This window comes from Phaethon lepturus, unplaced genomic scaffold (genome assembly GCF_000687285.1).
Source record: "Phaethon lepturus isolate BGI_N335 unplaced genomic scaffold, ASM68728v1 scaffold30601, whole genome shotgun sequence".
Lineage (NCBI taxonomy): Eukaryota > Metazoa > Chordata > Aves > Phaethontiformes > Phaethontidae > Phaethon > Phaethon lepturus.
This window is the reverse complement of record NW_010516408.1, coordinates 51812-78050: the sequence shown is the minus strand read 5'-3', so window position 1 is coordinate 78050 and position 26239 is coordinate 51812. Positions and strand designations below refer to the sequence as shown.

General features: G+C 35.5%; 1 protein-coding gene across 1 annotated transcript in view; it reads right to left on the bottom strand.

The window, feature by feature from the left end:
• Nucleotides 1-308: 308 nt before the first annotated feature.
• Nucleotides 309-26239, bottom strand: part of ABCA13 (ATP-binding cassette, sub-family A (ABC1), member 13) — a gene marked incomplete at both ends in the record, with an annotated part of 75407 nt that continues 49476 nt past the window's right edge. Inside the window, 11 exons of the mRNA XM_010296048.1 lie at nucleotides 309-378; nucleotides 2207-2536; nucleotides 3777-3891; nucleotides 4718-4989; nucleotides 6504-6542; nucleotides 7130-7302; nucleotides 12856-12946; nucleotides 14024-14137; nucleotides 19235-19374; nucleotides 21619-21796; nucleotides 25459-25623. Of these exons, the coding sequence (XP_010294350.1) occupies nucleotides 309-378; nucleotides 2207-2536; nucleotides 3777-3891; nucleotides 4718-4989; nucleotides 6504-6542; nucleotides 7130-7302; nucleotides 12856-12946; nucleotides 14024-14137; nucleotides 19235-19374; nucleotides 21619-21796; nucleotides 25459-25623 (1687 nt within the window). The remainder of the gene's footprint in view (nucleotides 379-2206; nucleotides 2537-3776; nucleotides 3892-4717; nucleotides 4990-6503; nucleotides 6543-7129; nucleotides 7303-12855; nucleotides 12947-14023; nucleotides 14138-19234; nucleotides 19375-21618; nucleotides 21797-25458; nucleotides 25624-26239) is intronic.

The window sequence follows — 26239 nt, the reverse complement described above, 5'->3', positions numbered from 1 at the left end:
AAGTTTGGGTTTGCATCTCTAGAACAATTCATTAGCTGAATACAATCATTCTGTCATCTAACAGGATGTGGAGATTTTCTCCAACCTGTATTGCGAACAGAGCAATGCTAAGCTCACTTGAATTTATGGCTAGAAAGTGACACAAGCTTAACTTGGTTTTCAAGGGGCATTAAAAAGTTTTTTTTCCTGTTCTGATCTGTCCTGTTAACTCATGATTAGAGATTTTTTCAGAACAAAGTGAAAAACCTTTCCAACTGTAGCTTTTGAAATAAGAATTACAAAGCTTTTCTTCTAACAGAAGAGTTTACCTATTTCTTGGCCTTCAAAGAATGTAATAAAAAATACTCCTTGCCCAAAGGCAGTTGTAGACAGAAGACACTGCAACACCAGAGAAGAAACAGATTGTGAATATCAAATAAAACACATCGTTTACAAGCTCTATGAAATAAAAGAAGTAGTGATACTAAAAGCAAGCACAAAATAAATAGATCTTTATTTCACATAGGCTAATGGTCATTATTTCCTTTTATGTTTTAACAATATTTCTCCACATACTTCAGTAGTATTTGTTCCACCTTAAAGAGCTCCAGTGACCTAGTTATTAATATTGGAAAACATTACTTAACTTTATAACAAATTATAGATCATCATAAATCTACCACATACTGAAAACACATAACGTATAACACTAAAAACATGCAAAGGAATATACTATCTATAGTAAGAGCAGTGTCATACTCATTTTTTTAAGACCAGAAGTCAAGAAGAGACAGAGGTAGAAAGAACATGCACACTGGGTACTATATGCTGAGACAGAACTTTTGTGCAAGGAAATAATATTTGACTTCCAAGAAGCAACATATTCATGCTGTAACACAAAAGTACAAAATGGAAAATGAGCAAGTTATTGATGTAGTATAATAAGGAATTGTGACTGATGATCAATGGAAAAACACTGGTGAGCTCATGAAGGTTGATGGGGAGATCCAAAACATTACTAAAATTAATAAACATTCCTTGGTGATAAAGTTCTATAGTAATAATGCAATTAAATAAGGTTTCTGCAATATTTGACACAAAAGGAATACATCCTGCCAGCTGTCTGAAGAAAGAAGTATGACATAGGCTGCTACTTAGAAAAAAATTCAAAATCATTAGTAGCGTGGATTATATTTTTGTACGGAGAAGTCCACGCTGATTCCCATCAGCTGAGTCCCTGCCTACTACACTGCTAAGGTTTTACTATCTCACTTGATGGTTTCTCTCCTCTCTTCAAAAATTACTGCCTTTTTCACATCCCGCTGCCTCTGAGTTTCAGAAAATGCAGGATATCTGAAGAGTTATTTTGAAATAACTGTTTTTAAAATGTGTGAGTTATCTGATGCATACTTTTCGCTCTCTCTGAACCAGAGGGAAAAAAAAGCAACAACAGGAAAAAAAATTTCACCCTGCCTATTTGTGCCTGAATTTTGCACTTTTACATTTGTGCTTACTTGTATGCAAAGAACCAATATATTTTATCTGACTGATTGACACTGAAAAAGTGTTTATTTATTTTAACAGTGTATGAATTATTCCACCAAATTAATTCGGTACATGAGTTATTTTGAAAGAGTAAAGCTATAAAGTGTTAAATATGGTTTGCATTGTATGATGGTGATATTTGATTTCCCAATCAGGGATATAGTATGTTAAGACATAAAAGAGCCTATCGCATAGATAAAATAGGAAAGGACATGGGAAAAGCCAATGCCAAAGAAACATATAGCTCAGACAGCATAGCTAGATAAGCACTAAATAAACTTCTGACCTAATCCCCAACTGTACTCAACAGAGAATCAATCGCTAGTATTTGTCCAAACACATGACTTTCAGGAGTGGCATCATTAGGTGTAATTGAAAGTACACTAACATTACAAATATTTTGAGACCAAAACATAAAAAGAACTCAGGAGCATGAGGAACACAACTTCTTTATATTTTATGTAGGTTTAGAAAATTTCCCTGAATATGTATTTTTGATTCCTTTCTACATTCAAAACATTTTCTCAATTGTCTATCTATTAATGTGGCTTACTTTCAGTGAAACACAAAAGCAAACAGAAATCTGGGGAAAAATAGTAAATTATAGTCTAACATTTCAAAACTATGGAAATCCACAACATGGTTGGAGGAGAAAAATTAGACAAGGAAAAGAAATATTTACCATTATAATCTGGTTGGTGAAACTCAACTGGTTCTGCAAGACCAACAAAACTATGTAGGGTAAAAAACTGATCATATACACAAGGCTGGCAAACAGAGCTCCTGTATTGGCACTGCTGAAAAACACTCCCAAAAAGTAGCTTAACATAACAACTGTAATGCCAAAATCCAGGAGAAAAAGGAAGATGAGGAAGCCGTTGCTATAAGCAAAGATACCACTTGCTTTTAAAATGATGGCAAGAGCACAGCTGCTTATTGTGAGTACAATGACATTCTCCAGAAACCAAGCAAAGAAATGAATGGCTGGATGTACACCCATTGTCTTCATATACTGCAAGACAACATAGCAAAGAGAGTTAAAGTTCGGAAACAAATTTTCTTCTTTTTTTTTTTTTTTAAGCAAAACATGTTGCCACCAAGACACTACCAGCTTGCAAAGGATGTCATCTTCCCCTTAAATTACTCGTCTCTTTTCCCTTCTCTTGTGTTACCCCTTCTGCTGCTCTCTTGTGGAAAAAAAAACACAGTTCTGAGCAGGGCTGCCTCTGAGCTGATCACATACTAACATGAGGAATCCCAGTGCTCAGGCACAACTGTCTTTTGAATAGTGTTGCAGGACTAGATGTCAGATTACTGGGTCCTCCAGCGAGGAATTTGCTTTTTTATATTGTAAAAAGTACTGAGAATATCTACAGGACTGTCTAAATGTTTTTTTCCTAGCCTGTTGCTGAACTAAAGTAACATATGGATATGCTTGTAAACCTTTATGTATTAGCATGCCAATAATAATTTAGCCAAGTATAAGGTATCATCCCTCTTTTTTTTTTTTTTTAAAAAAAAAGCTTTTAGAAACAAGCTAATACTACTTCTGAAACATTTTTCATAAGATGACCAAAATAACCTTAAGTCAATTTAATATTTTAAATCATAAAAAAAATTAAGGTCTATCTTACAAAACAAAGTTTAGAGAAACTAGATCATTTCCCAAATTAAAAAAAAGCTTACCCCAGTGGTATAAAGACCAGTATAATTCTTCACATAAAGTATATTTATCCATACAGAAAATGTATCCTAAAACCCCCTGTCCTTCCATATGCTTAGCACCTGTTAAGACTAGCTGTTGATATAAGCAAAAAATTGCCTCACTTTCTTCTATGTCATCCTCCTTTATATTTCTGATAATTACACAGTACATGGCAAATTTTTAATTTGGTTTAGGAAGTTTTATCAATTTAGACCACTTATAGGAAAACATGAAAAAGAATTCAAAATAAAAACCATTCTAATCACAAGGACCTTTTCCAAGCAACAGTTTCCAGCTCCAACTTTTATTTATCTTTTACCTATTGGTTTTTGTCTCAGGGACAATATTTGCATACTAGCAGACTGATGCTCAAACAATGTTGTGAATCTGAGTTGGCAGCTAGAAGTAGACCCTATTGCCCAGAGGAAACAAGTGAAAAAAAAAAAAAGGCCATCTGGATTATGAGTACCTAGAAGTACCTAAAAGTTTAACTTTTCTATTTTTTTAATAAATAAATTTTATTCTCAGAGGCTAATCTGCCTCTTACCTCTTCAAGATGAATTTCTCTTTCATAAACCAGCTTGCGAACCATGCCAGCAACTGAAACCATCCATGTTAACATCATCATAAGTGGAAAAAAAAAACCTATATTGTTCAAGAACCTGTGGAAGAACATATATGTAGAGTTATTAGCTCCCAAAGGTAAAATATTTTTCAGCAGAATGTTAATAAGATAATATTGGGACTATTCTCGAAGTATGCACAAAATAAGATCTGACATGGGCAATAAGACTTGTTCTGGTTAGAGTTGCTTATTTTTCATGTAACAAGCTCAATATATGTATTAGTACTAGAATATTGTATTAGTATTTGTCAACAATACAACTGATTGAATGGAACCTTAAAGAGTGATTACAAGTCAAACAGAATACAGATTTGTGTCTATGGCAAGGAAATACATTTGGACAGTAAGGAATAACATGATCCAGTCAACTTTTGCTCCACTTTAACAAATTTATTAGCACTGACTAATTTTAAATTATAATAGTAAGGATGTTTTGATGGCTTTACAAGGAACAATCCTACCCTTTTTGTTATGCTTCATCAACTTTACACTGTATTTCAACACATACCAAGGACCAATTTAGAGTTTGTGTACAGGACAACTAAGGATGGAAAGTGGGTTTCTTAGCATAATCTTGGGTGCACAATACGTTGACACAGTCTCTGTCCAACAGACTACTCCACAGCATAGCTGCAAACAGCTCATGAGGGGTCACTTGACAGACAGAAGTTGCATAATGTGTTGTGGTCACAGCTATTGAATGACATTTGCTATGCTGCAATATTCTGGTATTGGACATAATGGTTCAATCTTGTGCTGAGATGTACATTCACTGCCTACAAAGACCTAGTAGCTTCCCCAGTCCTCTAGCATTAATCTAATAAGGATAATATATTGAATTAAAAAGCTGAAAGTTTACTTACAGATCACTGGTATGACATGGGTAAGGCATGGCTTGCACCTGGATGGTTGGCTCTGAAGTATCTGTCCCAGTCTGTACTGAAATAATTGCCCTTTCAATCATGTCTTGAAGAGGAATAAAGATATGGTTGTATTTAAACCCATCAGCTGGCAACTTCTGGGGATGGGATTTCCACACCGGGTTCTTAATCAAATCTGTTCTCATGCTGTAGAGAACGCTGGTTCTAATTGTATATGAAATGTGTCGTGGAAGGAGATTGCTAGAAACCTGTGTCTCGTTCTTCGGCATATCAAAGATGATGCCTGACAGAAGAAGAAAAGGAGCTTCATACCAATGTTAATATGATTTATGCTATTTACATAGCTAACTTATGGCCAATTATCATATGATAGTAGAATATATTCACCTGTCAGGGCAGGCCTCTAAAGTTTCTTGACTTCCCAACACAAGAATGGTAGGTTTCATACAGACCTACATTTTTTTAAATTCATAACTGTCAAATGTAAAAAATTATTCACATGACAAATATAGGTTTGCAACAATCATTTTTATCTGAGAAAACTCCTTCTGTGATTTGTTTTCTTGAATTGTGGTTTATTCTCTTTGTATCCAGATTTAACCTCTTTTTAGGGACTAATCTCAATTCCACAATGAAAGCAGCAGCCATAAAATTTGTCCATCAAAAGATAACCACCCCAGAAGTGAGTGACAAAGTAAACAGTACCAACTAAAATTTACTCTGACTTTTAATTTTTGAGTCAATTACAAAACTTCTGTTTCAGCACAGCAGAATTTGTATGCTTATTTTATCTAGCACTGTATAAAAAAAACAGATGAAAACTTCATCTGTAGCTGGAAAGATGAAGTCAAATACAGCAAACAGGTTGTATTTTCTTTCTGGATGACCCAGACTTTTTACGACTTCTTGATGAATGCGAAATGTTGACTTTTTTCCTTAGGAAAGGGGAGAGTTATCTTGCCTACCACCTGGATCTCTGGAAGAGTATATAATATAGAATACTTTACTCTGCTGTAAAACTTATTTTTTCCAACTGGCCAATCTCATTTTCCCATTTATGCAAATGTTTAATTTCCCCAAGACATTTCATGAGGCTATGAAGTTTTTGAAGACTACAGACAAAGCAAGCAAAGAAAATTTCACTTCAGTTTCATGTCTTACTGTGGAAATGAATATATACCTATATCTGAGCATTTAATATTGATATGTTGGACACATTAGGTCCTTTAAAATGCCATCTTCCCTCTTTAAGTGTGTGAAGAGTTTATAAGGCCACAATACCAAAAAAAGATCCGTCTTGGCTTCTGTTAGCATATGACCCTTCCCTATGTAAGTGGAAGCAAAATGGATCTAGAACTTGACAATTAAATTTTCTAAGGGCCGAGATCTACTTGCATGTTTTTTTCCCTAAAGGGGGCAATTTCACTACCTACCAAATACTCCTGAGAAAATTTTCCTTATCTCACAGTATGGCCTTCAGTTTTATATTGATGGAGGGTGGTCATTTCTACATCCTGCAAATAGGGATATTGCGCAGGTTACAGAACAAACATAGGATTCAAGACTGAGTAGTTTCGTTCTCTAGACTTGCTTTGACATGTTTTCTGCTGTGTATTTACAGGAGTTCAGGGAGACAATAAAAACCAAAACAACATGAGAAAATAATGTGGCACATTTTATATAAACTTCAATGGGGTACTTTTGGAAAGGCTACATGCAACTTAAAGCATTTTATGCAAGAAGATAAAGTATGTGTAATAAGAAAAACATTCTTGTCTTTTAAACTGTTTTGTACAATTAATTGATTCTCAGTGACAAGGATATAATGCAGGAAAAGGATAGGGAGCATAATCCCAGGGAAGAAAAGAAATATATCCACTACTTAATAATTTATTTACTCTCAATAAAGAAGTTAATTTCTCTGAGGTGTTGGTTTAAGAACAAAACTTACCAAAAAAACCCTTCCTTTCCTCCTTTTTGCAAAGCCAAGAACATAACAATTACAATTCATAAGGATGTAAACTAGATGATCTTGTCATAACAAGTAGTCAATTTTCCTCAGTACTATAAGTTTTTCAGTTCTTTTTATTCTACTTTAAACATTTAGGAATATTCTTTTCAATATTTTGTTAGAAATAACAGACTCCAGCAATTTATTTGGCGGTTCCACAATTAAAACAACAATATAATTATTCTTTACAGCATATATTATAGTATTCAAATGTTGGGGAATACTTCTAATGTAAATGTGCTTTATTTTGCCTTTATTATGTGTTTTTTAATACATACGTTGAAATTGTGTAAGCTTAACCTACCTTATCAATAAACACAGACAACAACCACAAAGTCTGATGTTATCTTTCAATATATATTTTAAATAAGGTACTTACTAGCCAAAAAATTATTTTGGTGCATGAGCTCATGAGCTGCTGTCTCCAATTTCTCAATAGAGTCAAAAGGCTGGAAACGGTCCAGTAACACACAGGAAGAGATATTTACTACAAGCTGTGACAACAGGTCAATCTGTTTACTTGCTGAGCTGTTAAGCATCTTGTTCATCATAGTTTCTAAGATGAGGAAACAAATTGGACTTCCTTAGTTTTAATGAACAGAACAGAAAGGTATGTTTTTGCTTGCACATCCTATAAGAGTAAATACTCTTTGTATTTAAAAAAAGAAAGAAGTTTTAAAAACATGGGAAGTGTGAACTTGTGAACGTGTAGTTCATGTTTCAGTAGCTTTTACAAGTCCTCAGCTACATTTTCCTTCAATTACAGAGCAACAAAAAAAATAACAAATTCTAGGAATGTTCTAGAAGGAGGCCACATCCTTGAAGCTGTAGGACTTCTAATATTTCCTTGTCTTTCATAAGTACTCCCATAAGTACAGTGAATTACTGTTCTTCGGACATCAGAAGAGATCCATCTCTTTCATCTAGTAATGTATTGGCTAGTTCTTCTCTCCTTGACACTGCAAGTATTTCAACAACCGTGTTGTAGAGGGCACAAGCATTTTGACTGGAGCCCTACATTTAAAAAGCATCTGAAAAAAGCCTACAAACCCCCCCCATTTTTACTTTGATCTTATATGTAGACCCACGATGAATGCATACCTCAATCACACCCTAGTTTCCAAAAACACTGAGTCTTTGGAGGAATCCAGATGTTCATCCATTGGTAGAGAATGTAGAGATAGTGTTTTGTCCTTGTGTTTGGGACAATAACCAGAAGGATAGCATGATGTAGAAAAAATAGTAACCCATTTGGATTTAATGGAAACATCTGAATTTCTCAAGTAAACAATAATGTTATAAAACATCCAAAACAAGTTTCTATCTTAAATTTTTCAAGACTTACTTGAAGATATAGGCTTTAAAAAGGATAGGTGATGACCTCGTTTGATAACAGTGGTGACAGACAAACTCTGCATCATAGATGTTATTTAGCATCAGCACAGGAAATATTACAATAGGAAGAGAGATAAGTGGAAAAAATGCATGGAGTAGTCTGGAGAAGAGACGTGATTACCAGTGAGAAAGGATAAAGATCACAAGGAGAAACAGTAGAGGAAATGATAGTCTAGATCTCAGAAGACAGGCAAGCAATGACAGGGTGAATTGATGGGTTGAGAAAAAACAGCACCAAATATAGATACTACCTCTTTCTTACTGCTATTCTTGAGGAGGAAAACAAAGGAAATACCTATGCTGCTACTTATTTTGTGGCATTAGAGAGAACAGAATATTCCTAACATTAAGTTCAAGTAGTAGGGTTAAGCTTTCATATATTTTATATATATGTGTGTTTGTGTAATTATATGTAGTCCTATATATATACACACATATCAAAAAACACCAGGGATCTCTTCACCAGCTGATCTTTGAAAGACCTTAATTTGAAATCAATAATGAACTAAAAAACTTCTCTCATGAATTAAACTATTGAATATTTTAGCATAAGAAATACCAACTAGCTTGCTTCTTGTTTGGAGTACAGCATACGTAAATGTTCCTGGAAGCAAAATATTGTCTTTCACAATGTGGATGAAGTTCTGTACTCTAGCGTAGAAATAACACATGTATATGAATAGGTACAATCCAAAGGAAAATTTTAGAATTAAATTCTATGGAATTGCCTATCTTGTATTTGTCCCATTTATAAATGTAGCAATTATGAATAAAAACTCAGCAACTCTGTTTTCACTATTATCTTTATACTTTATTACATACCAACTCAGCCCTCATCTTTCACTTAGATTGTTTAACCTATCATTAAGTAACTGTGAGGAAATACAACTGTTTTCTGTAAATCTACTAGGTAGAAGTGCTATTTAAGTAAAAGGTTGAGAGAAGAATAAATTGGAATAAACCACCAGTGAATGAATTTGGGTCAGAAATTAGGAGAAAGTTTCTACTGATCAAATGACTTTAGTGGTGGCACGGTTTTCAGTGATGATGTTAGAGCTATTTGTTTCCAGCTTTCTATATACAGATAAAACTATTTCATTACAATGAGGGAAGCAGAGGGGTAGCATGAAGGAAAGTTGCCTGGTTTTTTTTTTACCCTGTCTGTTACATCCCAGGTCACATGAAGCCCTCCCTAAGGGATATTCCATGGTAGTGAAAAAACACTTCATATCTGGGAGAAATCGCAGAAGGAGGACAAGAGAGAGACTCAGTGAGCAAGAATCTAAAAGGAGAGCCTGCAGCACAACTACTTCTCAGTGCCTCTTGAGCAGTTCATAAGGACTGTGCCCAGCAAGGAGTCACAGTCTCTAGTGGGACAGAGTTTATATAAAAACTGGTTACACCCAGGAAATTAGTGAAAATTGCTGGGTCAGAAAGCAAGTATAGAAGAATACAGTTGCCTTGCCCACACAAAGCTAGTTTAGAAAGTAAAGAAGGGTTTAAAAAGAAAACCACAAACTTTTCTGCCTTCAGTTAACTGTTTACTTTGTTCCAGGTGAGTAAAACTGACACAGTAACCCTGTAAAACAGTTTTAGAAATTGATAACTTTGTGAGGTCTTATAGCATGATAATTTTATAAATGTTGGAAGACTTCATCATCAATCCACTCTGTGTCCACAACACTTTCCAGCAGGAGTAACAGAGTGAATAATATGTCACTAAGACTGTGAACAATCTTTATAGTATCATAGAGAAGTAAAAAAAGATCCAAACACAAGCACCTTGGATTTGAGCATAATTAGAAGTCAGCTTAATGAGAGTGTAGATTTAATAAACCGGAGAATATTTGCTTTAGTTAGAAGACAAAATACATGATCACACAGATTAGGTGATTTTAGAAAACTTGACCTTTGGATGGAAATAAACAGATTGTGAATGGTAAAACCAATAGCATATATAGATACATTTAAGACTTTAATTTGATCCAACAAGATAATTACAGGACTAAAAATCTGATGCAGTGTAAAAGTAATGAAATTTAAAACAAAACAAAAAAATAAAAAAACTTAAGAACAGAGGCTTACAGTAACAGCTGCACATGATTATAGACTAATAAAATGAACAAAAAAGTATATACAATACCAACATAAAAATAAGAAGGCATAGTCATTTTTCAAAAAGCAAAATGACAAAGCAAATCTGTAACAAGAAGTGTAATCAAAGGGTAAATGCAGAAGAGTGCTCAGGCACTTTGGATAGATCAGCTTCACAAAGGCATAAATGCTATTGTGATATATAGCCCATATTGATTTTCACTTTTTATATGACGTTAATTTTATCTACTGTATTCCATTAATCTAAAGAAATTCTAGTTTCATATGCCATTCTACTTAAACTATTTCCTCTATTCACCATTCAAGACTATTAACCGTTTATTACATATAGTGAAATGTCCTTAGCTCTGTTAAAAGGCTGTAGCTTGAGAAACATATGCACAGATTTCTGTGATGATGTCTGCAACAGTGAAGATGGGCCTGATAACCCCCGAGATCTTGATATCTACTTAATGAAATATTGTTTGCCCATAACCTATCATATAGTTCCTAGTGTTAGATCCAAACAAACAAAATCCATCTATTACTCAAGTAATGTATTGAGACAGCTATGTTTCCAACAGGCCTTGCAGGTGAAGAGACTTGCTCTATCCTCTCTCCTATCTTTCCCATTGTGTGACTCTGTGGAAGTTTTTTTATTTGTATTGTGACCCAGCTTCACCATGAGGTGTGAGCTGTGCCTGACTTAGACTAGGCAACAGTTCAGTGGTTAAGAAAATCTTCCTGAGAGATGGCGGATTCAAGTTTGAGTCCCTTGCCTAAGGAGGATACTGAGTCCAGACTCTCACTTTCTGGATTGAATTCTGGACACCATTTGCCATTTTTCTTAGTGAAAGTGTTGCACAGCTAGTCCTAACCTTCAAACACAGCCTTCAAATCAGGGCTAGTTTCAATTAATTCACACATCCTGTGTGCACCAGAAAAGCCAAGAACTTCAGCTCACACCAACCACGACAGCACCAGCTCAGGGCAGTAGTAGTATTTAAGACTGAGAACACACTTTGTCATTTACAACCTCTCAGGATCTTCAGTGGATTTTGTCCATCTCCTGCTTAGAGGCAGTTACGGAAATCCAATAAAAGTTGCACTTCAAGTACGTTTATTTATTTTTGCTCTAGACTTAATTCTTTGACTGTAGAGCAGACTTAATAAACTGTATTGCTATAAAGTCCATTTTTTCCAGCAACAAGGGCCACGCAGCCCCTACATGGGGGCATGAGAGAGCTCATCACTGCCCTCCTCTAACAAACTGGAACAAGTTTGTGTCTGACTCATAATTATCCTAACACTCAGTGATAACAAACTACACAGATCTCTCCCCTCTACCACCATCCTCCTCTAGGAAGCACCCATCTCCTTTGTACATGATGTCATACTATCTGTTATTGCATTTTATCCCACTTCTCTCTCTTTCTGGTCCTCAAAATCATGAACTTTTCTTAAATGACATCAGACTCTGCTTTGGTGTGGACAAGTTCCTTCTGGCACATGTCAGCAACCATTTTAATGGTCATGCACCTACCCTACTGACAGCAGGACATGTTGAATTTTTTTCAGTTATCAAATTCTTATGAAATCTTTAAGTGACTTAAATTTCCAGCATAATCCTTTCTCTTCTCCTCCTTAAAAACCTCTATACCCAAAATTATTCAAAATAATCTCCATCCCCTCCAGTATAAACTGTTCCCCTTGGGATATCTATCTGGCCCTGGAGGGCATACTCTCTGCTCCTGGAGGTCTGGCTGCCAGGGCTCAGTACCAATGCAAAAAGGGTGCAGCCAAGGATGGCTGTTACCCAGGGGGACACTGCTGGGCAGCCCCGTGCATGCACCTGGGCCAGGGCCACTCCTTTCCCATCAGAGCTGCACAGAGCTGTGGCTGGGCCTGCCCCAGGCTGCATCTCCCACCACATCACAGCCTGGCTGTGGACATGGGCATGGACGATCTGGGCCCAGACCCCTACCCATAGGGTGACATCCTGGCCTGACCTCAGCATTGCCCCCATGGCCCTGCTTGGCCATCCCAGAGCTGGGTCTGACCCTGGTTACTCTCTGCTGACCTGAGGCCAACCTTGCTGCTCCCTGATTATAACTGTATCTCAGGCTTTTCCAAGTCTCAAGGTGACCACAGGCAACTAACTCAGTAAAAGGAAGAAGAAAAAATACAAACAGCTTTTGATTAAACACATTGTATCTAATTTCATTTTCTATTTACTTCCATTGAAAGTATAAAGATTTACTTCAAAATTTACCACAAAAATTTCCTACTACCTAATGGAACTGTGGCTACCAGGATTACTTCTCCCTTCCCTCTTCTTAAGTGTAGCTCCTATGTTTCTAACTCTCCCATGACAGTTTGCCACTTCTAATTTGCTACTAGATTTTTCAAGTCTTTCAATATTTTGGAATGCAAATTATCCTGTCACTCAGAAGAAAAAAGACAATTAGAAATATTTGAGACTAACTCAACAAGATGATTTAAAGTCCGGTACTTTAGTATCATTTAAGTATGTAAAACATTCCATTTCAACTGAATGTAGTTCTAAGCTCAAGTTAAAGTCTAGTAAGGGTAATCAGTACGCATACTTTTATGTACATACCATATACTTGCATTTTTTTAAAGAGTTTTTCCATGTCAATATCCAAATTACTTTCTATAAAGTGCTTTATGAAATCGCTTTGCAGTGCTTCCTAAAATGAAAAGTGTTAGATGTTACATTGGGTTTATCTTCTCTAAAGAAATATAAAATATACATATACATTCATGTTCAATTCCATTACCAAGATTTCCTGCATTAACACTAGAGAACTCACTTAGCCTCTCCATGTCTTCAGTCTTCCCCTCTTAACAGGTTAACTCCATACATTTCAAATAAACAGCAGAACATATACTCCCCATTGCTGTACATCACTGTCGTCCTTGACTGCAAATAGTTTAACTGTGAATCCTTGCAAATCTGCTAGGACAGAAACCCATTTTCTTTTCCTGCAAGACTTTAGGGCCATTATACTATTAGCACTAGCAATAATAAAATATCTTTTTTAAAATGGCATTTGGGAATTTCTTTTATATTATTTTAACTTTACCTCATTTGCCAAGTTCTAAGGGGGTGAAAAAAATTATTAGCTCTACAAGAGCATCCTGGGATTTGTACGTAATGCATGATTACTACCATCATTCCTTAATTGAACTTAAAAGTAACAGTTCAATTGATATGTATGGGCCATGACAGGATTCTGCTCATTTTCCCAAAGTGTAACAGCTATGAATGTCTGCACAAGTCAAACATGGCAAAACTAAATTTTATTGGGGAAAAAAGGACACAAATATGAAGAATAGGAAAAAAAATCCAGTAAGAACAATGCTGCTCTTAGTCAATATTTCCCACATCAGTTTTTTTATCAGTTGCACACATTGTTGGAAAAAGCAAGTGATAAACAAGCAAGTTCTAGAAACTATTTTATTTCCTACAATCTTACATTTGTTTTAAGTATGTGTATAAAGCTTGTAGGTGTACCTACTTGTTTTATTTCCCCTATTGCCTGGTAATACTGGACATAGTGAAGTAACATTGCTTGTAAGTATTTTCCCTTCAGAAGTTTCTCAGTATCACACTATAGGCTCATAACCTAAAGCTAATCTGCCTCTTTTTCAGCTCTTTTTAAACCTGAAGGCAGATAGATGGGCAGTTTTACATGTATAGAATGTCTATCTAGATCACATAGCAAATAATTGGAAAATAGGAAGCCTTCCCATAGTTCACCAACCTGCAGTCGTGAGACTTTGAGGACATTTCCACTGGTTTTAAAAACCTCAGACACCCTAAGCCATGTCTCAGAATAAGTCTTCAAGTTTTCCACAAAACCAAAAGTGAAATTAGCCTGGGAAGAATACATTGAGACAAATTAAGTAAAAACTGTGCATAGCAAATCTTAAGAAACAGGAAAAATTGGCATGCTTCGGATCTTCTGCAACTCCTTTCCATTTCACTTTGATAGTCAGCAGTAATGATAGCCATGTTTTCTTTTTTCTGCTTAAGAAATGAAAAGTATTTGTTGCCATCTCTGAATACCAAGCAAATCAAAGAAAAGTCTTTCTGCAGCATGTACATACATACAGACACCTCCTACCTAAAGTATCATAAAGACCTCTTTATTTTATAATATCTTTTTCATACAGAGCATCACTGAGTTGTTTCTGAAAGACGGAAAAAAATAGTTAGGAAATATTCAAAAGAAAGCTTTTACAGACCTTGTGGGTCCTTTATTCAAACTACTTTGACTGAATATATAATAAAAGTTAAATTCGGAAGCATGGTCTGGACAAGAAATTCAACAGACCAATCCATCTATTTCAAAATACTCTTGGAGAAGACGACTTGAATACAGCAAAATATTCTCTGTCCCAGTCAAACATAAGCTACAATTTCTCTTTTAGCCACTAGCAAACAACCACGAATTTTTTTTCCAGCCCATTTTACACGGATCATAAATGTACTCAAGATTAGAAAATATTGCAGTGTCTTTTTGTTTAAATTGGTGTTATCAGTCACAGCAGTGCATTTAAGAACAATCCAAAATTGCTATTATGGTAGAGATCATGACATTTCCCAGCAAATAGTATCTGCAATCAGTTGTAAACTACAATTTGGGACGACACTGTTTGCAATAATTCCTATTGAAAATATACAATTTTTGCCATAGTATTTTAAGCACCTTTTGCAAAATCCCGCTCCTAGAACAATATGGGAAAAAATTTGTGGTGGTTCTTTGCATTTGTAGCACAGAGGACCCCAAGAAATTGCAGATAATTTTGCTTCCCTGAAAGAATTTATGCATTTAACTTCTATGAGAGTCCCTATTCCACTTCCAAAGGGAGAAGGATCCTGAATGTTAAACTATAGCTTGGTGTCAAATCAGCTAAACAAATTCTTAACAATTCTTCTCTTCACAAGCAACACAGAAACCTCATGGACTAAATATCAGGATCAGGTAACCCACTGTGCAGGCATGATTATGACAATCTGAGGGAGACCAGAAAGGCTGCAAGGGTGGCAAACAACCAAAATGGGAGATCACTATTTCTCCAGTACAGAGCAAGCATAGTTCACACTGGAACACAAAGAGATCAAATTTTCAGGCATCATTGGAAATTGTTACATAAAGAAGCTGCTGCTTTACTTGATTCTGAACAGTGCAAATGTTTTTCATTTTTTTTTTGCTGAAGTCACTTTCAAAGAGCTACAGTAACCACAGTGTGCTTGTATTCAACCTCCTCATAGAAACAATAAAAAAATTACTGCAGCAGCATGGATTTTTGGAAAAGATTAACTTCATATGATGTAGAAGCTTATTTGAAAGTAATTAAAAGCAGCAAAGGGGCAAGTTGTGTGCTGGAGGTACAGAGATTATTTAAGGCAGCATAGAGGAAACTGAAAAAAACATATTGCCTATCACAAAAAAGCTTTAAGAAAGACTTGAGAAAGACTGCATGCATGCACACACACTACACAGCAGGAAGCAGCAGTAAAAGAAAAAGGTCATACAATTTAGCAAAATGAACAATAAGTAGTTTCCAGGACAAGGTGACACGCAGCCAAGAATTCTAAGAGCGCTCAAAGATTAAATAGTTGAAGTAGTCACTGTAGTGTAACCTCATTATTAAAATTCCCTTGTTATCAGGGAACTGGAAAATAATAAATACAATGCTATTCATAAAAAGGATGCTGGAGGAACAAGAGAACTACAGACTAATAATTCTGACATCCGTACTAAGCAAATTTTAATTTTGCTATAATAATAACAACAACAACAAAAAAGAGTAGTTGTGGAAATAGAGAACAGAAATATGGTTGGGAGATATAAACACAGGATTTTAAAAAAGAAGTTGCTTTAGTTGAAGTTGAACAAGCAAGTGAGGAAGACATTGTTGATGCAGAACATCTCACCACAAGCACTATGAATACTAAGAGTTTATATAAGCTCAAAAAGCAAATGGACACATTATAGCAGTAGAGTCCTGGCAAGCCTGACCTTAAGTTTTTGGAAGCTGTGACAGTATTTGGAGGGAATATCACATTACTGATATATTCTTCAGTTCTACCCTATACAGCCTTCACTGGTTACAGTAGGAATCAGAACCTAGGGCAAGATGAATGCTTCATCTTACATGGTAAAGCAGCTCCTGTGAGTTTGTATGTTAATGACTAGCTGGACTTCGATGTTTAATAGACATTCTCTTCAAGTTCTCTTCTTCCTGATCAATGAAGAAACATTAAACTAAATGTTCTTTGTAACACTTAGGCTGGATACTGCCTTTGATTAAAATTAGAGCTTTCAATATGAACTATGGTCTTCTCTGGGCTGAGTATGTCTAAGCCTCTTCTTGATGCAAGTTGTTAATAAATAAAAATGGTATTCTGAGCTTATTGTAATGCTTTTATAATGACATCTTTTAATGGGCTGACAAGTCAAGTGTGCTTATGCAAAGCCAGACAGAATAGGTAAGTTTAGAATAAGAACTTACTCAACTCATTTTCAGTTATTCTAATTTTACTAAACAAAAAGGCAGGAGACTGAAATTTATGAATTTGCTAGACTAGTTTCTTTTGTTTCTCACTTGTCTTGCTACATTTATATTTTTCTTTTTATTTATATATACCTATTCTGACTGTTCCAATTACAAATAGCACAAAGTTGTCCTAATGAGATTGCCTGAATATAAGATCAACCCTGAGAATCTTTTGAAATAAGACATGTTTTCATAAGATCAGCTCATCAGTGGCAAAAAGTTCAGTTGAGAAAGCAAGGATGAAAAGACATCACACGTGGTCTTTGAACTCCTGGAAGCCGGTTGTCACTGAACTTTTCCCCCCCACCTCAGTCAGCACTGCAGTCTGTATCTGTGATAGTCACTGTTATTCTACGCATTAGAACTGTTGACTTCTCAGAAGGTAAAACCAGTGACCTCACAGTTTATCAAAGAATGGTCAATTACACAGTCCTGAAATAAAATAGTCCATGTGAAAATCTTAGAGTGTATATGCTAGTATACAAACATCAATGTTCTTTTTAGCTTTAATCCTATACTTTTTTCTTCTAGTAAATAGTTGCCATGTGGTCACGTAGTCTAAAGGAAATTAGAACTTCTGTTCCAATTTCAGTAGATTTGGCTGTGTAAGTGCTAAACGGTCAGTTTTTAGTAGCTGAGTTCAAGATACCTGGGACAATATTTTGCATTTAAGTTTTGTTTCTGTTCAAGCAACAGCTGATAGGCTTCTGTAACAAAACAAATTAAAAAAAATTGTAGAAGAAACTTTCCTACTACTTTCATATTTACATATAAAAAGATACACAACCATAATTGCTTGTTATATCTACAGGTTTAGGGGAAAGCTGGGGGTGTATTTATGCAGATTCCTGAATAAGATGATGGAACTTTTGTGAGCCTGAGAATACATAATGAGAATGAGAGATTCTGCTAGAGGCATCTACCAGAATCTTTGTATTGTTCTAGAGCATTAAAAAAACAAAAACACACAAACATGCAAGCAAACTTCATTCTGAACTGTAATACTCAGTCTTGATTTCACTAAAAGGTCTATAGGGGAACACAACCACAATGTATGTCAGGAGATTTATCCTTCTTACAGATACTTTAAAGAATGTGGTTTTGGCATATTAATTGGCAAAATAACATGGAAATATCTTAAGTGTATTGTTCTAAATGTCATTGTAACACAGAATGTAATTATGTATTCAAAATTATTTGGAATTTTTATCATGTCTTACAACTCATTCTTTATAGAATTTCCATCTATAAACATCAAGAGCAGTTTCATTTTTAGAAGACTAAAAATTTAAAGTTAATTATACTCAACTCCAGAGAGATGGCCTGCTGCTCAAATTGAGTTATTTAACTGCAAAATATAAAATCACTGAAACCTTATTACCAATTCACGGCAGAAACTATAAAGTTACCTAATATCTGTTGTCTAGTGTGTGCTTTTTGGCTTCGCTATTTTTACTGTCGTTTTAGAGCATGAGTCAGAACACCATGATGTACTCCATTTACATGGAAAATTGTTACCAACACATTTAGAGTTACTAGTGTCTTCTTGTGTACCACTTACAAGCAGTAATGCTTTTTTCTAGATTTTAGATTAACCTAAATTACCATCTTGCAATAAGTAATATTCCAGGGTAAAAAAAAAATATATTTGAAAGATAAATGCAAATTTTGCACAGAACTCTAATGTGTACTTAAAATAAGTCATCATCCCTCCTCTTACAGCAGTGCCTCAAAGCTAGTCATTAACAAACATGTCATTGTAGATAATCATGCTCAAAACAGAGCACCTACCACACCAAAACTGCAGAGACAGTAAAACTGTTGAATAATATCAAGTCATCAGCATCCACACATATTGTAGCTCAGCTACTACTGGTCATTCATACTACTGGTGTTAGAAACATAATTGGGAAGGATGCACTGTAGGTTGTTAGTTTGTTGGTTGTTTTTTTTTAAACACAGCTCAGTGATTCCCTCAGAACAGGCTTTTGTTCATAGGGTGTCCCTTCTCCACAGCTCCCTATGCTACCCCATCAGAATTCCCATCATAAGAAAATGTTGAGGGCAACAGCTCACTTGGAATATGTATATCATACACCTTGATACAGCATGATTCACACGACACTTCTGCCAATATGTTCTTTCTAATCTTTTTATAAGAAGGCTTACAGGACTTTGAACAAAATTCTGCTTTTCACACTGTGGTGAAACCACAGTAACCAGTAGGATAAAAATTAAGAGAAATATTAAGCTTGAAGTGGGAACAAGGTGAGAACTCAGGGGACAGAGTAGATCCAGTTTTCTGAAAGGCAATTATCCAATTGCTCCTCCCTACTCTAAAAGACTTTTGAAATTAAGTACAAAGACAAAAATCAATAAGCAAAAATAGTGTTTCTTTTGACACTCACCTTCTCCATCACCAGGTCAATCATGTTGATGTTTGAATTGTACAGTATCTTCCCATGTAATAAAGGTTTCAGGAAAGTCCATAGCAAAGCCCCATTAGAAGACTGCAAAATCTCCTGATAAAGCTTCAAGCAAAATGGAGCTGCAAAAACAAAGACAGACTTGCATTTAAGACATACAACAGAGGTGATGTTGGATTAATATTTTTTTTTTAATTCAAAGAAAAGCTTGAGTCTTAATTTAGGATCTGCCACAGCACCGTGCCAAATACCATACAACTGCCACTAAGCAACCACTACAAGTCCCCAAATAGAAATTGTTTAACGACAGTCTATGATAGCATTGAGGATGGAAAACTCTAAACATTAGACAGGAAAAAAAGAATCAGAATCCAAAGAGCTTCTCACATTTGTGAAAAGCAGCCTGTGAACCCCGTTTATCCTAAAAGTTACATTAGTGCATTTTAGGGTGGAAGGACACATGCAAAACCTCTGCCCACAAAATTAATGCTGAGGGAAGAGTCACCTCAAAAAAAACAGACTCACTCCACACCTTCAGTTGTTCTGTAGCTTTTTATTCCTACTTAAGAAAGAAGTAGGAATATACAAATTCCTTCACAAATACAGACTTTTTTATTTGTATCATTTCATAAGGACCTACCAAAAATACAGGGAAAAAAATGGCATGACATTTAACTTCTTGATTTGAAAAATCTAGTCAATTCACTTTTCCATTCCTCGACCAAAAGACATGTTCATACATCACATGGGGCTATTAATGCATTAGGTTGTATGTCCTTCAGAACTAGCATCCAAGGAATAGCTTCCAAGATATCCTACTGCCCTTGAAATCAAGTAAAAGCAATGAGTTTCCTGTGAGAAATATTTAGACTTTTATGTCCAGCTCGTATGTTTTGGGGTGTTTTATTATTTATTGTGAGTGGATTTAGAAATATCCCATTTCCAGCACTGTGAAGAAATATTAAATAATGTCGTTAACTCCTCAACGAAGACAAATTAATGTACATAATGGAAAACTAGACCAAAAACATTTAAACTCCTGCGCAAAGTTGAAGAAACAAGTTTCAGAAATGTATCATTAGGAACACCCAGTTCTTTGCCCAAATTTTTACATTCTTCAAGGAAACAATCTTTACTAAACACAATCATTGCTAAATGACAGCAAAGAATTAAGAGGTTCCAACCTGGCCATTCAGAAACATCAATATGCTAAAGACACAGAATACTTGCTAATCTGAGTTTGCTGTGATTTTCAAAAAGTCATTGGCAAGTGTCTGGTACACAAAATATATACAAGTTAATCAGTGAGAAGGAGTTCAAATCAAATTTCTGTGGCCTCATATAATTTTAATTTTCATCTTCCATTGCCTCATTTACCAATTTGTAAAATATGGGAAACAGCATTAATTCAGTCATAGGAATGCTGTAACTAACATGCTTTAACGATAGTTCAATGTCCTAAGCTAAAAGGTCCTACAACACTCGGGAGTTGCAACAATATTTTAAAAAAATAATCAAGAAACAGATAAAAGCTGGCCTAAACAGTTTTGAAAGAGATCAAGGCCTAAACAATCTGTTTAATCAGCCATCCTGCTAACTCCATTCTTCAAATGGGAAAGAAAAGCAGAGCTGCCTGCTTACTGCCATCCCACACTCAAGTGAAGAAGGCTGGGGCAGAGCTCCAGCTCCTCCCAAGGGCCCCAGCCACGCCAGAGCGAGTTTCTGGTTGTAGTTTCTGGTCTGGTTGACAGATGGTAGAGCCATGAGTCGCAGTCCCAGATCCTTCCCTAGTGACACTCTATCACTGTATTCCTCTCCAGCATAGGGCCACTGAGGCACTAACAAGGTTATTAACAAGATTAATCAAGGTAAGTTACATGTATAGTGAGGAAAGGGAGCAAAGGTGAAATTTATGTAAGAGATAAGAGATTTTCTGGGCACTCAATAAAGCGAGTAGGAATATCAGCTATTAAAAAATTATTTTATCCAGAGGGCTTTCGTATTTTAATACACAATAATATCACAGTTTTCTGTTCACAGAAGAAAGGCATGCAGCAATAAATTCCCAATGTTGTATCTCAATGGTATATTTTTAACACCAAGTGCTTTAAAAATTCTAATAAATATGTCTCTGAGACAGGAATATTCTTATTTATTATTTGCAAAGATAGAAAACAACCAGAATCACTTGTGTCTCATCCACAATCACCTCATAGCCATAAAATTTTTATTGCTCAACCCTTGTGCTCAGGATTACAGTGTCAACTGAGATGTCAGCTGATATATAAAAATTTCCATTTAAGAGGGAAAAATGTCTCTAAACTCTGAATGCATACACACAACCTGTGATTAACAGTTTTTCTTACTTGAGTCTTCAGGAATACCATACTTTGCCATATTGTCCTCCAAAAGTCCCATGATTTTGGGCATGTCAATGAACAGGTTTGTATTGCTGAAAAATGAAGATTCTTCTTTACACACTGCCTTGATTATAGACTCCAGGGATCCAGCAGCTGAACTTCTGAACTGCCCACCTTGCAAGAACTAGAACAAACAGAACTACAGATGAATCAAAGTTGCTTTTAGCAGCTTCAAGGAGTAGCCCTGGTGTTCTCTCAATATTGGCATCCAAGGAGATTGACAAAATTAGACTGTTGAAACTGCCTACGAGAATGAGGGCCTGCTGTGCTCTTTTCTGTTCTCCTATCTCCTTTATCATGGGCAGGAGGGGAAAGGTAATGCAGTCATATTTGCCAGGATACTCAATGAAAGACAGTAGTATAATGTACTACGTTAAACTTTGAAAAATACTGTGTGTTGGTTAGGCAGAAAAGGAATGAAAATATCAAGACAGCTGGACTACAGATTCCTCAATTACAATGCCAGTTTTCACAAAGCCTGCCCTTCTGGTAGATTACTCCTGTGTTCCAAAGACAGCACAAACAACCAAAACCATCTTGCATATGAATGCTTGCAGTAAAAACAGTTGCTAAGAAGAAAAAAAAAAAAATATTCAAATACACATGCCCTAAAAGCCTATTTTTCAAGTACATCTTTTAACTTGTTAGCTGTGCTTCTACTTTTTCTACATCTTAAGTCATACCAGCATTTATTATTGTCATTTGCTCATGACTAGCATACATATAATGAGGAGAACAATCTGATTGCTTTTATGGCTTAAGCACCATCATTCAGCACCTCCTCTATGCAGCTTCATTTATTAAATAACATGCTCAGTTGTAACTGGTATCTCATGGAAAACTGTACAGGTGCACGGTTCTAGGAGAGTATACAACTGCAAGGCAACGTGCTGCAAGAGTATAACTGAAGGATGCATTGGCACCTCTGGTGCTCATTACTGTTGCAGATGCTTGTCAAGGAAAACATAACTAGACTATCAGATATCTTTTGAAGACTGCAAAGCTGGCAAATAGAAAAAAGACTGTGATATGTCAACCGCACATTTGACACTGAAATAAACTAGCATTTTGTCACTGGGACCTTTTTTCTAAACAGGAGAGTCAATTTTCAAAGTACTACAGCACTTTACATAAAGAATAAATCAGACAGTTTAGAGATTGTGCTGTTAGAACAGTTTATCCTGATCAATGCGTTTACTGAAGTTCCAGGTGCTTCTTAGTAATCCTGGAGGAATATTCGAAAGTGTTATTTAAAACTCAGTGTTGGTTGCTCCCAAAATCTGACTTTTTGCATACAGTTTCAGCATACAGCATAGTAAATAGATAATATTCAGATTTCATAACACCATCATCTACAGCTCTTGAATGAGTCTGCTGGCACGGACTTTACTGGAAGAATAAACTTTACTTTTGCACAATGCTGAGTAAAGGTGGTTTTGAATTCTTATTAGTGACTGTTTGCAGTAGAAGGATAAATGAGGCTTATTTCAGTCAAGGAGCAAAAACTTGCTAATTAATTCTGGTTCCAATCAAAATAACTTGAAATTCAAATAATGAATATGTATGCGGTAAGCTGCCACTAACAGACTGAATCTACTTACTGTCTTTCAACTAAATATCCACTGACTTAATAAAATGTTTCCTAAAATTTAGCTTTGATAAAGTGGAAGAACTATATAGGATGGATGTTCTCAAAAAGTTATCTTTGATCCGGTTGCTCTAGCTTAAACTAAATTAAGTAGGTCTGTAATCAAAGCTGATGAAATAGAACAAGCAGCCGCCTACAAATAAAAGTCCACGTGCATAATTAACAATTACTTTATTACCTCTTTCATTATAGAAGTAATTAATTTTTTTAAATCAACTTCAAAATAACCTTTTCAATTAGAAGTTAATGAATGGGACAATCTGTCTTACTCTGTGCTGAAGGTCCACATATTTTTACTTTTCAAAGCTTTACATACTTTATTTGGTGATTTTCCTAGGTCACCAAACTACTTTGCTGTTAGTTTCATGACAATAAAAATCCAGAAGGATGGACTCTTTTGGAAATAGAAGAAAATATTTAAAGATGAAAGTGTATAAGTAATAACTGCAGTTTAGGAGCACACTTATTCAGTAGCACAAGTTTGGCCACTATAGAAAAGAAGCAAACAAAATAATCAATAATTAAAGGTATTATTGAAAATAGAAAAAAAATCCAGTTAAACCTGAAAAGGAAAGGATATTTTAAAATAAACAGCTTTTATTAGTCTACAAAATGAGAAAAAGTTGGAGACAGAAGAGCCCTTCAAAACATCAAACATCTAATTTATTAACAAAAGAAATAGACACTGAATTTTTTTAATCCTCCACAAATTATTAGGTGACAAAAACAAATAGCAATTTCTCAAGAAAAAAGGAATAAATAAAAACTAAGAAAATAAAGATTGTGACCAAATCTTTATTTGATTTATGGTCAATAACTGACCTTTTTGGTAAGGTGTAAAAAGGAACAAAAATTCCAAGGTTAAATCTATGCTATATTACAGGATAATATGGGTTGCCGTGGAGCAAAGATTAAAACTGTGACCAGATGGCCCTCTGCTGTTCGATTTGTTCCTTTGTAAACTTTTTTTGAACAGGACCTTTTGAGAGGTTCTTCTATCAAATAAGCAACTTCGGGGCTTCACTCCAAAAAGAGTACTTCCTTTGTTTGAAGGAAAGCCTGACACAAGCAGAACTAGTTTAAGCAAAGCAGGAAAGATGTAAGCATCTGATGAAAGCCGCCTTTCATTGTGGCAGCCACAGGGCTACCCCAAAGAAGAGATGTTCAAAAACAAACCAATATGCACAGAACTGCATTTTACAACATGCCTCTCGGTCACACAGGTTAGAAGATCTTGAGAAAGATTCATATCACTAGTTAAAACAGTATTTAGGGAGTACAGCCTTTACTCTGTACTACAGTCAAAAACCAGTTTGCATTGTTTACCACTGAGGGATCTTTCAGAGGCTGCAATCTTAGAACCAGATGCAATCTTAAACTTTCCACACAGAATAGCAAATCCAGAAGGCAATCCCATCGGAGTCAGCAGGTCTTCTTATGGAATTGGACCCTGCTTAGAAACAGAAATCTTCTCTAATTTGTTTAATACTAGATCCACCACTGTGCTAGCTGCATAGATGCAGACACAGCAACTGCCCTTAAATGCAGGGACAAAAGAAATATTCTCACTCACACCTCATGCCACTTGTTTTTAAATGTCAAGCAGAATTATCACACAAAAACCTTAAGCAACACAAACAGAAATGCATGGCAGATACAAGAACTGCACATGTTGTCTTGAAATCTTAATGTTTAAAAAAGCAAAGCTATTTCTTATAAACAAAGTAATAGTCTGCTTATCAAAAAAAAAAAAAGTACAGCATTAGCAGAAAAGGCATGGCTACCTCCAAACTGAAAATAATACGTGCTATTATTAATCAGTAGCCTAACACCACATTAACTTGGGCTATAATCTCATAAATTAACGAAAAAAAGAGAGATGACAGAAACAATACATTGATAGTCACAAAATTAGTGTGATAATCTTAATTAATAAATTAGCGTGCTACTTTTCATTAATAAGCCAGAGTGCTTGAAAGAGACCAAATGAATCTTACTAGGGTCTATGGACTCTCTTCTCTAAGTTCCCAACTTTCTAGGACACAATCTCTACTGGTGTCCATCCTTACTAAGCACACATCCCTAACAAAGCACCTCCTGATGGGAAAAAAGTTTGTATATTGAAATCATACACATACCTGCTGCAATGCAGAGATGTCAAGCACACCAATATTTTGAATTCCTTGGAGGAACACTGGAAGGTTTTCCATGACATGGTGGGCTTTATTGAGAAGAGAGCTGATGCTAGAAACCATATCCTGTAGCATGTTTAGTACATTGCCTATCTCAGATGGTATCTTAATCTTGGAAAAGAAAGAAAAAATCACAACAATAAATTCCAATTAAAAAAAAAAGTTTTAACTTTTCAATGGAACACTCAGAATTATTTAGTCTTTTCCTAAAACTGACCATACAATGTTCCTGCAAACCATGTTTAACAAAACTGCTTTTAGTATAACTCCCCAGTTATGCTCAAATTCAGCTAAGGAAAAATTCGCTGGTAATGTTAGAACCAGCCTACGACAAATCAGGAATTAAAATCCAGAGAACATGTTTATACCTACCAAGCTGAAGAGAGGTCTCCTTCCCAAGATGTTAATGGGATCTGCAACATCCTGCCCCTTGGAATTCAGTGTAAATTATAACTTCTCCTTCAACAAGTTCACAATGCTCAATGCAACAGTTTAATATTTTTAAAATAATTTATAAGTTAAATTAAATCTAGCAACCACTGTAGTGGCTTTAGGAATAATATTAGACAACAAACTTTCTTGGCACACTGTTCCTTCCTTTGCATTTTCCATACGCACCACCTTTTACCTAAAATAATTGTATGCATTTCATTCCCTACTTGACTAGAGCTCAATTGGCTGTTTGCTGTTTCCACCCATACAACTTCTGGCATTATGAATTTTCTTT